The sequence below is a fragment of the Aotus nancymaae genome, unplaced genomic scaffold (assembly GCF_030222135.1).
Source record: "Aotus nancymaae isolate 86718 unplaced genomic scaffold, 86718_ANA_hifiasm-v0.15.2.pri h1tg000008l, whole genome shotgun sequence".
NCBI lineage: Eukaryota > Metazoa > Chordata > Mammalia > Primates > Aotidae > Aotus > Aotus nancymaae.
Genome location: NW_026988419.1, coordinates 21912736 through 21928523, shown reverse-complemented (window position 1 = coordinate 21928523; position 15788 = coordinate 21912736). Strand labels below are relative to the sequence as shown.

Genomic DNA, 15788 nt, shown 5'->3' with positions numbered 1-15788 from the left:
GTTTTGGTTTTTCCTTTGGTCCTTTCTTTCCTGGTGTGTAGAACAATTTAGCTATTCTCTCTAGGATTTGAGGGTCAGAGATTGAATAAAGGAGTAGCTTTGTAAATATACCTTGCTTTGTTCACAAAAACATGATATTTTTCCCTCAAGAAGTAAACTTTTTATGGTAAAAGGTTTTTGCTGTTATTTTATTCTTACTCTACTAAAAGTAACTATAATTATTCCATAAATGACTCAAGCATATGGAACACTTTACTCTGAGCAGAAGAACAGAATGCTATAAAAATTACAATGGCTACAAGCAATCAGAGTTTATTAGAGGTGAGTTTCCCTTCCCTTATCATTCATTCTTTTGTACTGAGTTACTGCAAAATTATAATAAAATTACATCTCTTTGGGTTTAAGGGTAGATGATGGCAGAGAATGAAATCACTGTGAGGGAATTTTGTTGATAAATCAAAGTACTCTTTGAGAATTAGCTCCTGCCTATATATATAGTATAAACAAATAATTGTACATTTATGAAAAAATTATTAGTTAGGGAATGTGCTGAGGTAATAAGAAAAAGGCATGAAGAGAGCAATTTGAGTTAATTCCTACACATCATTTAATGTAACCACATCACAGAAGGGGGTCTCAGTTAATTAGATTCCCTTAGTTAAATAGAAAATATGAAAAAGGTACTTACTTAAGCTCTAATACAATATATGCCTAAATTATATGGTGAAATAAGTTTGACTCCTTTCTAAATATATGGCAGGCATAAAAACAGAAACTTTGACCTATACTTAAATCTTTTTGCTTAAATATTGTTCATTTATAAAAACTGAAACAATGTTTTAATTAAAACATTGGCTATAAAGCAAATTTAAGAAGATCTATGCAATGATATTCTAACCCTTTGAGTAATTTTCAATTTTAAAAGTAGGCCGTATTGGGAATTCGAAATGTAGACTCAAATTATCATAATTTAGTCTTCTCTTATAGAAGTTTATAAGATCTGTGTGCACATAAATATACAGGTATATGCAATGGGTTCAGGCAAACAGATGTTTTTCCTCGAATCTGTCAAACTCATCCCATCTGTAACCTATTGAAGCTGATGAAATAAACACCCTTCTGTGAATATGCAAAAACATTCCCTCTACTGTTCTCATTTTGTGTAACACTATTATCAAAATTGAATATTAAATCAAAATTTCATGATAACTGGGCTGGAGCAGTGCTGTCCCACAGATATACAATAAAAGCTAAATAAGTGAATGAAAATATTCTAGCAGACATATTTATGAAGATAAAATTAATTATATAAATATATTTATTTACCCAATATCCCCATATTATTAACATTTCAACCTGTCATTGATATAACACATTATTAGTAAGATATTTTACACTCCCTTTTTCATACTAGTCTTCACAATCCAGTGTACTTTTTGCAATTATAGTGAATCTCAGTTTGGTTTAACTGCATTGAAAGTGCTTAATGGCCATATGTGGCTAGTGGTTACCATATTGGACAGTACAGGTCTAGAGCAATCTTGAGAAAGACTTATAAGTCTGATGACTTAATGAAAAGGCCATAAATTTGATATTAACCAGGAAGTACTTTAATCAGGATTCTGTCTGTGAGGTACTGTTCAATAATGCAGCACTGAACATTTGGAACTAACATGGACACTGAGACCTCACCTTACAGTATACAAATGTACAAAGAGAACCCTGGTTTTAGTTCCAAGATAATACCTTATCTCTTGTCCTAGGGTCTTTGGACGCAAGAATATGATAATAAATTATCTGAATAAATAAAAAATATGATAATAAATTGTTTGACCAATTGATCTCATGCATAAATAAAGGTGCCCTTATATGGCAAAGTTGCATGACACACAGAATAATAATTAAGTTTCCTGCAGGACAAGACAAAACAAGAAAGGTACCATTGGAAATCTTTTATGTTCAAGTCCCCAGGGTAGGCAGATGTGCTATACAGAAATTGAAAATGGCTCCCAGGATTACAGCCACTGAAGTATACACACACTTTTTCCCATTCAGTTACATTCTAACCTAGGTGCTGATGTGAAAGGATTTTGCAGATGTAATTAAGGCCATACATCTCTTGACTTGAAGATAGAATGTCAATCAGCAAGGGCCTGACTTAATCCTATGAGCCTTCAAATCTGGGTCTATGGGTCAGAGAGATAAAAACTAGGAGATTCAAAGAATAAGAGGGATCTGATGCATTGTTGCTGGGTTTTGAAGACAGTGGGGGTGAGGTGAGAAGGGGTGGAAAGGAATACATGACAAGGAATACACAAGGCTGCAAGGGGCTGAACTCAGTCCTGGCCAAGAATCAGCAATGACTTGGGAACCTCAGTCCTACAACTTCAAAAACTTGGTTCTGCCAACAGCCTGAATGAACTTGGTAGTGGACTTCAAGCTCTAAATGAGAACACAAGCCAGACAGCACCTTGATTTCAGCCTGATGAGACGCTAAGGAAAAAACCCAGCCATGCCATGCCTGTACTTTTACCTATAGAACTGTGTTTAGTTTTAAGCTGATAAATTTGTAGTAATTTATTATCACAGGAACCGAAAACTTATATAAATATTGAGTTATGCCTTCACTTTTTCTACTCACAATGGTTTAGGGTTTTTTTAAATTACCATTTTAGTTATCAAATATATGGTCCAAGTTTATGATGTTTTGAATTTAAAATAGGTTAGTGAGCCAAATGATGGTAATGTAGATACTACTTCACTATTGTCTTTACACTGATGAAGTTTATTTTAGTACATTCACAGATAACTATTCTGCCTTTTTTATTCGACAATTATTCTGCCAGTTTTCTATAGAGAACTGAAATCATGTGACATACAAACTAAGCCTGCTTTTCAGAATTGGTCACCAGGAGTAGGCATAAAATGAAAGATATATGCTATATGTGGTAAATCTTTTTTTTTTTTTTTAAATGGAATCTTGCTCTGTCGTCAAGGCTAGAGTGCAGTGGCATGATCTCAGTTCACTATAACCTCTGTCCCCCAGGTTGAAACAATTCTCCTGAGTCAGTAGCTAGGATTACAGGCATGTGCCACCATGCCTGGCTAATCTTTGTGTTTTTAATAGAGACAGGGTTTCACCACATTGGCCAAGCTGGTCTTGAACTCCTGACCTCTGGTGATCTGCTCACCTTGGCTTCCCAAAGTGCTTGGAGTACAGGAGTGAGCCACTGCACCTGGCCATAAAACTCTTAACATTTTATCCCATACTAATTTGAAGTCATTCAACTAATAATGTTGGGCACTGTCTAGATGAGCAGGCATTGCTTTAGCACTCTTAATACTTTACTGATAACTTTTGCATCAGACTTCAGTAGGGGGAGAGGTTAAGCTTTTTCAGTTGCCGTTTTTTTAGCATTAATATACAACTTGTTTAACATATTTGCTTCACAGTCCTTTGGAAAGTATAAGGTTATTTCTCTTTATTAGGAATTGTCTTCGTTATTTTTTCCTATCTGCTACTTTCCCTCCTCTTTACACACTGTCAAAACATCTCTATATGTACCATCTACAGACATGTTTGTAAAAGGTGTTTATAATTTTAGTTGGTAATAATTTAGATGGCTCTTAGCTGAAAAGGTAATTGTTAGGAATAAAATATTATGAAATAAAATTACTATTTTTAATCTAAAAATCTCAATAAAAATTTCTGAGTAATACTGATGACATACTGATACCTCTAAATTGTATTTTATAAGAAAAGAATGCCAGGAGGCAAATCTTGAAATAGCACATACAAAATAATTTTAAAACTGTAAAAATGTCTAAAGAAAGGAAACAAAGCTTGGGGAATATCTTCCTCTCTTTTTGCTTTTAGTTCTAATAACACATCTTATTTTCAGTAGTTAATTTCCATGAAACTTCAGATATTTTTGAGAGGATAGGCTATAGGCAATCCTGACATCTTTCCAAATCGAGAATTGATAAGTACAAAACATCATAATTTCTATACCATAAAAAGGCATTAACAGGAAAGAGTGAAATATAAGAACTGATAATTGCTTACTCTACCCATTGAATTTTTTGCTTTGACTCTTAACTAGTCTAATCAACATATTTCAAATTTAATAATGCTTTCTCAGACTTTAATAATACTTTTTTAGACTTTCTATTACAATCCTAAAGTCAATGTTTTTAAAAACCTCTTTTAACATTCAATCCTAAGTGTGAATTCTTTTAGTCACATTTTTTACACTCAGTGACTTTGAGTATAATATTAACATTTTAGGGTCTCTAGAAGTTTTAGTAGCAATGTTTGAGCATTTCGCTATCAAGGTAAAAGCCACTTATGCAGTCTTGTGATACTAAATACATCTGTTAAAGCAACCACTTTAACTGTATGAACAGTAATTAACAACTGAGCTGAGATATTTTGTTCTTACCTTATAATTCTGTGATAACCTTGGTATTTTATGGGTACTGAGAAGTTGGGACAAAAATCATGTGAAAAGAAGAGATTCACATACTCTCCTTCACCTCTTCAAACTCTCTTAGATTCAAAAGTAAATTTAATATACAGAACTTGCTGGACTCAGGATAGACATAATAAAACGCTGTGTGCTTTTATTTATTGGACTTAGGGATCATAATACAACTGCCACTCATCTAAGGAAACTATCTATGGATGATTTTGGCCATTTGATTTGGACATAAGTTATGAACTAAGTTCCTTGGGGGCAAAACAAAGAAAAAAAAGGTGCCATTTGGGAAAGTAATGCCAAGAATATCACATCATCTTTCTCATATATCACACATGGGTCACACTGCTAAAGGATTAAACTGTTATGTAACCTCTTAGTTAATAACCACTATACCATAAAATAAAAGTATGACACAGGCATTAAAATGTGACAAGAATATAAAATGTTTCAAATAGCTGCCCATAGGAGATTTAGATAGTTAAACTGAGTTCACTGACTTTATTTTATGTTGTGAAGCAACTAGAATAACTGAATTGGAACAAATAGCTAGATAAAAATGCTTGATATCTAGTTATTTTAATAATTTCTGTCACAAATTTGAAAAGAGTTGTGGACTGCTAACTAACATAAATAAATGTTTTTCCAATAGAAACTTGACTTATTTAGATTAACAAATTTAAGCCCTAATAGAATAGGAGACTGAGATTATAAAAAAAAGACAAAAAAAATCTCTGGATATATATTTGACCAAGAATCTAAAATAGATTAGAATCAAATATTCTATTCCATCAGAATGTATATGAAAATAGTACATGTACAAGCTAAAATAAATAATATATAGAAAAAAAGATTTACAAAACCTTGCTAAATATATTTTTTATAGGATTCTTGATGGAAATGGAAAACCATCCAGAAAACTAAAGGCAAATATTATTTTTAAGGCACTTAATTCAGATAAGAGAAGTAGGGAGAGGTTCTAAAATATCAAGAATTATTTTCATAATAAACAGCATATTCTAGGAAACTAAAGGTAAAAAAGAAATTCAATTCTATCTTATCCAATCTTCCTGGAAGAAATTCCAGCAGCAGCCTGTAATATAAATAGAATGTGGAAACCAACTCACAAATTGTAGGCTTGGGAAAGAACGACATTGCCTAGAAAATGAAAGTTGATCAAGACTGGGAACAGTTGATCAAGACTGGAAATATTTTACCCACTTTCATTTAAATCTTCATTTGTTTTTTCCTGCTGGTTTAGGAAACAGAATACAGTATAATGGGGTGTTAGAGAATGTGAACTCTAAATATTTTGAAATGGCCACACTGACATGCTCAATATAATTTTCTGTGATGAAAAAACACTAGGCATTTGATTTGGATATTCTGCCAGTTAAAATATGATTTAAGAAACTCAAAACAATTACTTTTATTTGTGGTTTTTGTCCTCCCATTATGTAAGATTCACTTTAATCAATTGACAGATGCTTTAAAAAACTATGATGAAATTTAAAAATAATATTACTAAACTAGTGCCCTGCTTTCACTGAAATGCACACCCACCTCATCTCAGAGAGGTAAACATTTATTGCAATACTGAAGACCTGAAAAAGCAGATACTTGTTGCTTTCATGTCTTACTCAATCTGCATCCAAATGTTCCATGGTCATACACACTTTTGGAAAGCATCCAGGCTAAATCATTCATGTAAATTTCAAAGCCCCTGACAAGCCAATTGATTCTGACAAGTCAATGCAATTAAACAATGGGGTCACGCTGTATTATATTTAAGTTCTAAATAGGCATTAATTAAAGATATCTAGAGTTTCCTAAAAGGAACGATTAACCATCACTACGAATTATTTTAAATTATTGTACTTAGAAGTTTGGTATAACATTGAAATGCTTAAAACCTGAGTAATTTTGATATGTCAATCCCGTAGTCACTAACCTTCTGGATTAATGCCTTGTTGATATGTAAATTACTAACTTTATGAGGTTTTCGAAGTGATTATTATGCCAATATTTCAACTGGAGTAGTAAGTACCACCAGTGAACATATGCTGTATGCAGCTCTTGTGCATTATCTTATTTAATCTTCACATCAGTCTTAAGGGTTAAGAATTGCCAGTTTCAAAACTATCATTATAATTCCCATTTTATAGATAAAACATGGTAGAGCCAATATTTGAACCAAGACATTCAAGAACCGCTGCTGTTTACCTATGCTGTGGGCTACAGGTGACTCTTCCTAGGAATGACGGGCTGTCCTTTTTGTATTGTCTATAAACAGTGACTGGCCATGGTTGCCTACATATGATAAAGCTAATCTGAACTTGTTTTAGTCTGAGATTATAGGTTATGCCCTGGAAACCGAAGCAGGCAAGAGGATTGAGAATTCCAATAATGCTTTTGTTTAACTTTTGAAAATATTAAATCTATAACAAGATACACTATGATTTTGAGTTAAATAACCTAAATTACAAGCATTAAGAACTACAAGTGATCTATCACTGTGGTTTTAGCCTTTTCTCTGACTCTATATATCAGCCAATGACCTACCATGGTTAGTAACAGTGGTCAACATCGTAACCAAGATTCTCAAGGTAAAGAGAGAGAAATGGCCTCCCTTCCTTCAAGGAGCCCATCAAAAAAGCTATAGGTACATATCAAAGCTCCCTGTGTGACTTTAGAGACCTCTCTCCTCCCCCTGGGAAGCATGTTCTCTCATCCCAAAGGTTTGAGAATTTTTGATATATAGAAAGATAATACATAATAACACTTATTGAATGATTTCTGAGCCAGGCACTTTTCTAAGACCCATTCAATCTTACAATTTATGAACTATACTAATATTCCCATTTTAAACACAAAGAAAGTGAGGCACAGATAATTTAAGGAACTTACCCACAGTCACACATCTAAAAATGGTAGAGCCTGACTCTGAACTCAGAAAATCTGATTCTAAGACAGAACACTTAATCACTGTACTATATTACTCCTAACTAGTCCACTGGAATAATTACATAATTATAAGAAAATCATCAAAGCAAATGTGAAAACTCTTCAAACTGATAATGCAGTTGCTCTGCCCAGGTCTCAAGAAGGAAAACTTACTTCATAAATATAAGAACAATCTAAAATGAACCTTGGCTTATAAAACTATCCTTTAGGCCTTAGGTACTCTCTCCCTCTGTCTGTCTGATTTTTTCATAATTTTACCTCGTTCTAAATAACTATACTAACTAGTCTTGATTGTGTCCAAGTGTCGAAGTGCCACTGTTGTAGAAATCAATTAACTCTAGCACATGCTTTTCTTTTTCAGAATTTAATTTTTCTATTCATTGTAAAATGATATATTAAGATGATATATCATGTATTTATTTTAAAAACATGTAAAGGCAATAACACATGAATGAAGAATTCTTCATTCATGTGTTATTGCTTTTTAGTCATAATTTAGTCATAATTATGACTAAATTCAGAGACAGAGATGAATCTCATGAATATCATATTTCACAAAAGAAGCCAGATGCATAGAATAGAAATTGTATGACTAAATTTATATAAATTGAAAAACCAGGCAATCTGACCTATGGCGTTAGAATTCAGGACAGTGGCTACCCTTGGAATGGGGTACAAGGTAGCTTCTGGAGCTCTGTTGCCATCTTGTTTCTTGATCTGGTTAATGGCTATACAAATGTTTTATTTTTTGAAATTCACTGAGCTTTACAATTATGTTTTGTGTACTTTTACACTATGTATACTTCAGTACAAGAGTTTACATTAAAAGGCAATAGTTCATCCAAAATTCCCATTTGGTTAACTTTAGAACTTCTGGAACTTCTCACTTCCAGAAGAATGTAATTAATTTGTTTCAGAAATAAAACTAATAATATCTCTACATAAGATGGTAAAATTACCATTTTCTTATCTAGAAAATGTTTTATGAGATATTTTAAAAGTCAGGTTTATTGAGGTATAATTTTATATAGTAAAATGTGCAGTTCTACAATTTTTGATAAGCATACCCTTTTGTACAACCATCACCATGATCAAGATAGAAGAGTAGTTCCATTATCTCCTCAAATTCTCTCTTTCCCTTTTTCAGTCAACCTTATCCCCCAGTCTCTAGCCCTGGCAACATTTCTGTCCTTATAGTTTCACCTTTTCCATAATGCCATGTGAATGGAGTCATACAGTATGTGGTTTTTAAGTCCGGCTTCTTTCACTTAGTGTAATATATTTGAGATTCATCCATGTTGTTAGGTGTATCAGCAGTTTGTTCCTTTTTATTTTATTGCTGAATAGTATTACAATATATGGATATGCCCCAACTGAAGAACAATTGAGCAGTTTCCAGTTTTGAGTGATTATGAAAAAGCCACTACAAACATTAATATATAGGTTTTTGTGTAGAAATGAGTCTTATGTTTTGTTTTTTAATTCCAAGTTATACTTTTACCTGCAAAAATATTTTCTATATTGCTTTTATGTTAATTCTTATACCTGAAGAATATGCCAACCAGTTAAAAATAATCTAAGATCAGAAATTGAATTAAATTAAATAATGAACATTATCATAGATCAACTTTTGCAAATTCCTTCATTATAAATATTTTTGTAATCATCTACTGAATTAAGAGCAAAAATAGTCTATCAAATTTCTATATTAATAACTCAAAATCCTATTTAGACCACACAAATTAAAAATCGAGGCTGGGTGTGTGGCTCACACCTGTAATGCCAGCACTTTGGAAGGCCAAGGTAGGCAAATCACCTGAGATCAGGAGTTTGATACCAGCCTGGCTAACATTGTGAAATCCCATCTCTACTAAAAATACAAAAAGATTGGCCAGGCATGGTGGTGGGGGCCTATAACCCCAACTACTTGGTAGGCTGAGGCAGGAGAATTGGTTGAACCCAGGAGGCAGAGGTTGCAGAGAGCCAAGATGGTGCCACTGCACTCCAGCCTCAGCAACAGAGCAAGACTCAGTCTAAAAAAAAAAAAAAAAAAAAAAGATAGTACTACTAACTTGGACTCTTGGATCACAATGAATGAAGAAAAAAGAAGTAAGAAAGTTGGCTTGAGAAAGAGTTTTATGCCTCTTTTGAAACTTTCTAATTTGATATATTAAATTTATAATATATTTTAACTCATAATATATTATAAACTTAACCCCACTGGTTAGCACTTTTTGTTCATGATAACTAGGAAAGGATTTGAGCGACAAAATGGAAACATGGTAGATGTTACCTAGCATGTTGTGGTAAAGTGGAATGGCCCGTCCATGGGTAGTAAATGCAGTCATGACTAGTGGGACCGTTACACCTGCAGGCAATTACAGAACAGAAAACATCATTCTCCATCCACAGTGACATGCACACACATGCACCAGTGCTCACACATGGAGCCTTAGAAGAAGAACATGGGAAGCAAGCACACCAAGTACCTATCCATCAGGCCAATGCAGTCTTCAATACTTGAGCCTATGCACCTGCAGAAGATGCAAATTTAAAAAAATACAAGGAGAGAAAAATTAGTCATTTAAAAAATCAGTAAAATAAATATTGATTGTTCTGAATTCTTATAAATAACTATTAGACTATTTTGGAACACAATGAATTTCAAGCCAGCAAGAACATTTTTACTTGATGAATACACAGAAATGAATTGCTGTTACCAACCAACTGGAATACAAAGAAATGTCTGCAGTAAAAGGAAATTTTACATTGGTTCTGTGAATAACTTCCAAACACACAGCTCACTTCTGATACTTTCAATTCATTTGTGATTACATGTCTTGACAAATAAGCTAATATTTCAATGACTATAATTGTTTTGAAGTTTATGATTTCTTCTGAAAAGCCTTATGTTTAAATACAAAAACAAATCAACAAAAAAACCATGAGCAATTCAATATAATATAATATAATAAACTGATGCTCAATACTCATTAAAGATTGATTTTGGCAGAAAATGAGTCAACATGTTTAATGCCATTTTCATGGACACTTTACATAGTCACATTATTCTGGTTCTTGGTTGTGTCTGTCTTTAAAACATACTTATCTTTAAACATGAATTTATTTAAAAAGCAAATTAACTGGTTTCACCATACTGCAGTTTATCTTGACATTCTCTTGTAAAATAGCAATACCGTAACAGGCAAATAAAAATAGGGTTTTAAACTACCATAATAACGAACTCAAACAATAACAGATAAATAAATACTCTGCAAGGAAATAAATAAATTGACACCCAGGTAAGTAAAGAATACACTGAGATTAACATTTAAATGGAATTATGTAAGTACACAGAATTTTAATGTACTGTCCTTAGAATTTTGTTTTGAACTAATATAGAAGTATAATTTCTTTTATCTTCCAATACACCTGAACTATTTTTCTTTTTTCTCCCATCAAAGACATATAGAACATTATCAAGATTCTTCTTACACTTATGATTTATAAAAGTGCCTTATTTCTCTGGTAATAAAGATTACATATATTTTTAAACTTTTTTTTTTTTTTTTTGAGACGGAGTTTCACTCTTATTACCCAGGCTGGAGTGCAATGGCGCTATCTCGGCTCACCGCAACCTCCGCCTCCCGGGTTGAGGCAATTCTCCTCCCTCAGCCTCCTGAGTAGCTGGGATTACAGGCACGCACAACCGTGCCCAGCTAATTTTTTGTATTTTTAGTAGAGATGGGGTTTCACCATATTGACCAGGATGGTCTCGATCTTTTGACCTCGTGATCCGCCCACCTCAGCCTCCCAAAGTGCTGGGATTACAGGCGTGTTATTTTCAAACTTTTAATTTTCAAATTTGAAAAAGAAGCTGAAGTTAGGATCATAACATAATGATGTAAAAAGGTCCCTATGTATAAGGCCAGTCTATCTGTTATATCTTTAAATAACTCTAAATGTTGGTGAACTAATATAACATACCTATAATAACAATTAAGACACTTATCTCTCTGTCTCATAAACATTTGTTATAACATTTCTGCTAGCTGAAAAAGTGGTTCCTTTTTTTTTGTTTTGAGTAGCACAGACAAATTTTAACCTATAGAAATAGAGAAAATATACCTATGTGAAAAGTCTTTTAAAAAGCGACTAAAAAGAAAAAAAAAACTAGGGTACATAGCATTAAATTGGTATTATATATAATCTATAGCCAAAATCATTTCTAAAAATGGAAAATTAACTACTAAAAAAGCTTCCAGTTTGTCTTACATAGTTTTCTTTTTATTATATTCTAAAGAACTTGTTTTCTCTAAGTTCCTATTCGATCCTTTTGAAAATTATTTTTATACTATATTATCATTTTATAAAATTAAAAGTCTTCTTCTTGTTTCCAAGTGAGAATCTAAAAAGCTATGATTAGTTTGCAATCCATCTTTATAAAAACCCTTGAAAGATTAAAAAATATTTCAAAAGTGAAATTCAACTTAAGGGAAAAGTGTGAATATGAAAGATTCTCATTCATTAAAAAAAGTCCTGTGTTACAGATCTACTAAGTGTTCCTAGTATTCTAAGAGTTAGAGGGAGAAAAAAATATGAATTAGACATTTTTGTGTTCTCAATGAGCTCTGAATTTAATGAAGGAGACAGATGCACAAATAGATGTGTATTGAATAATGTGAAAAAAGTAATAAGAAACATGAAAAAGTGATTCAGGGTAGTGTGGAGCGGGGACACCTAGAGCAACCCAAGAAAGGCATGGTAGGAAGCTGTGGTTTAGAGAGTGCTATGAGCTGGGGTTGGGGTGATGGTGGTTTCTGCAAGAGCAAAAGCACACACCTGAAGAAATGTATTGTATATGCAAACAACTGCAAACAATTCTTAGTAGTTGGAGAGCAAAATATGAGGCAACAGACAGAGGGGAAAAGGAAGCTAGAATATTAGATGGGAGCCAAATTTTGAGAAAGATTTGCTTAGTAACAATCAATAGAAAATCACTACAGGGTTTTAAAGAAGTAGTAAAGTTGCTAGATTTGTATTTTCAATAAATCTCCTTGCCCTGTGGACACTAGTCAACTGGCACCCAGGCTGACTCCCATGGCGTAAAGACTATTTTAGTCCATGTTAGAGATGATGGACTAAACTAGGGAAATGTTAACTGTGATGAAAGCAGAGGAATGGATTCAAGAAATATCTCAAAAGATAGAGGGAATAGAAAAGGGAAGGTGATCCTTGATTTGATAAAAGTGAAAAGATCAATGGAGTTAAAGAAGATTTACATTCTAGCTTTGATAATAGTGGTACCATCACTGAGAGAATCCAAGAGGAAGAATACGTTTCTTCCTGTATGTGTTACGGGATGAGGGGTTGATAATTTCTGTTTTGTGTATGTAGAGTTTAGTATGGTTGTCCTAGGTATAAATGTTTATCATACCTATGATAGAATCTAGGTATAAATGTTTATCAGCAGTTGGAAAGATGAGTGGCTAAGGGGGAAAGAAGGCTTGAGTATAATGATCAGTTTTGAAATAGCAGGTAGGAGAAAGTTGAAACCGTATAAGTGAATAGATGGCTAAAGAAGATATAAAAAATGAGAAAAGCAGAGGCTGAAGATGGAAACCCAAGGAACCCCAACAGCATATAACATGAGTTCTTTGTGCCAGAAGCATGGGAAATATAATTGAAAATTGAATAAAACCAATTAACTGTAGTCTCAAGGAAGTCAAATCAGAAAAGAACTTTAAGAAAGAGGGGCTGATCATCAGTGTGAAATGCAGAGAAGTCTGGTAAAATAACTCAAGAGAATTTTAATTGTCATTGTCCTGGTCACAAGAATTTAGGTTTTTATGAGTTGAGAAGCAAATTGGAAATAGAAAAATAGAGGCAGAGAGAAATGGTGGGAGGGACTGAAGAAGCACGATGTATGATCAAGAAAAGTTGCTGAAGGGATTTCGTAGGATATTTGAGATTTAAGCCTATTTGTAAACTGAGGATGAAAGACAAAGAAAGATAAGAATATGACTGAAGTGCATCACCTTTTCCAAACACAAGCCACTGAAAACTAAAAGATGTATATTGTTTTTCAACTCTTTGTATTTTCTGTAAGCAACTAATTAATACATGCCATTTGCATCCATTCAGCAAGATCATAGAGCAACAGAGATATTAAACTTTTTAAGAGCCAAAATCACAAAGTAGTAACTGAATCAAAATCTAGAATAATAGAACTCTAAAAATAAGCATTTCAAAGTAGAATACTTACAGACAGATCAGAAAAATAAAACACAACATGTGTGACAAATTCCAAAACAATATCTGAAGTTGTGAATGTTAAACCTATGTTGGTATATAATGACGTATAAGTTCCTTAATGTACTCCTAACCAACATAGTTTAGATGATTAAATCTTTAAATTTTGAAATAAAAACACAGGAAATTTTTTAAATTGTTCATTAAAAGATTATAGACAATACTTCTACAAGTAGCCCTTCTTTCCATCTCTTCGTCAATAAAAAATCTTTTGTTATATAAGTTTAAGAATATTTTTAAAATTGATAAAAAAAGGATTGAGGTACACGTGAAATTTAATAATATGAATAATATGAATAATAATTTAATACAAAATCACTATTCTAATATCAACAAAAACATGCAATGAGATTTTTTTAAAAGATGCCCTGAAATAACATTTCATTCCAAGTTTAAAATGCAGGTTTGGTTTGATACGAAACCAAAATTAAACTGACAATAAATTTGCACATACTCAAGTGATGTTAGTGAGGAAACAATCATCTTTGCCCTCATCACAATTTAATTACTTTAGTTTAGTTTATAAATCTTTAAAAAAATTTTTCTATCTTGCTAATTTCAAATCTGAACACCACTCCTAAGTTTTAAATTATTGCTCATCATTTCAAAATACTGTGGAGAACGGTCCAGTCTCTAACAAAGGATATAAATTAGAGAATATACATTCACTGGACTGTGAGTTCTTAGCGGTCAGGAGTTGTGTCTTGCTCATTTCTGAATTTTCCTATCGCTGTATGTGATGTAGAGCAGATTTCCAATATAACAAAGTTGAAGAATGAATAAAATGAGGAAAGGCTGTTAAAATAAAAATTCTCTACTCAAGGTAAGAAGAGACAATCTTGTTGTTTCCATGAGTATTAGTGAGAATCTTCTGATAAGGGCTAAATGAATGACCTATTTTAAAAGTGTTAGATAACTTGTTAGAGCCATTATATTTAATGTACTTTTAGAGTGGTAAAAGTGCTTTTAAAGTATGACACAGCTAACTTTATTTTCAGAAAAAATCATTAAACAGTATTCAAAGTAAGAACTTTACTTCTAAAATATGTGATTTGAAAGACTATTTCCATTAACCTGGTTCTTGAATTATCTGACATCATATAGGCATAGAAAAGAAAAGCTGTTTTCCAAAGTGTAACTGGCCTGCTGAGTTCACACTGATAAGTTGATTATTACCTGTGTTTAGGAATAAAAATAGTCACTTGTTCCATCATCCCCACTGCTCCTCTGGTTTTCCTAGGAAAATATCATTATCTCTATGTGTTCAATTTGGAAAAAAGGGATTGACTGCACAGAACACTTTACTGCTTCAGTAAAAGATCTCAAAGTACAATGGTTGCACTGTAGTAGAGTATATATGAGGATTTAGGAATTTAGGAATCACATCTTTGAGAAATTTCTGGGACTAGAATACTCTGGGACTAGAACCATAGCATTTTAACGAAGTGAGTGAATCTGGACAATATAGAAGGTATTTTAAAAACAAGATGGGCCGGACGCAGTGGCCAACGCCTGCAATCCCAGAACTTTGGGAGGCCAAAGTGGATGATCACGAGGTCAAGAGATTGAGACCATCCTGGCTAACATAGTAAAACCCCATCTCTACTAAAAACACAAAAAATAGCTGGGCGTGGTGGCATTAGCCTAAAGTCACAGCTACTCAGGAGGCTGAGGCAGGAGAATCGCTTGAACCCAGTAGGTAGAGGTTGTAGTGAGTCAAGATCACGCCCCTGCACTCCAGCCTGGGGACAGAGTGAGACTCCGTCTCAAAACAAAAACAAAAACAGGATGGCAGAAATTTAAATGAAAACAGAGACAAAAATCCTTCAGGATTAAGTCAGTCATTAGAGAATGCATTTACCTTGGAAGATGCCAGGGAGCACAATATTCAAATTCTGTCTCAACTTAATTCTGCAGCTGCAAATTGCTAAAGGCGTCTTTTTTCTATTCACTTGGAGTTCCCAAATGCTCTAGTGAGATTTGCTCCCCATTACACCTTCATCCTTCCTTTTGACTGAAATCCAGATTTTGTTG

At 33.2% G+C, this 15788-nt stretch overlaps 1 protein-coding gene across 2 annotated transcripts in view; it reads right to left on the bottom strand.

Moving 5' to 3' along the window:
- ERBB4 (erb-b2 receptor tyrosine kinase 4) overlaps positions 1 to 15788 on the bottom strand; it is a 1187482-nt gene that overhangs the window by 277099 nt on the left and 894595 nt on the right. For both annotated transcript variants that reach the window (XM_012446038.2, XM_012446041.2), the window contains exon 16: positions 9932 to 9976. In XM_012446038.2, the coding sequence (XP_012301461.1) occupies positions 9932 to 9976 (45 nt within the window). The remainder of the gene's footprint in view (positions 1 to 9931; positions 9977 to 15788) is intronic.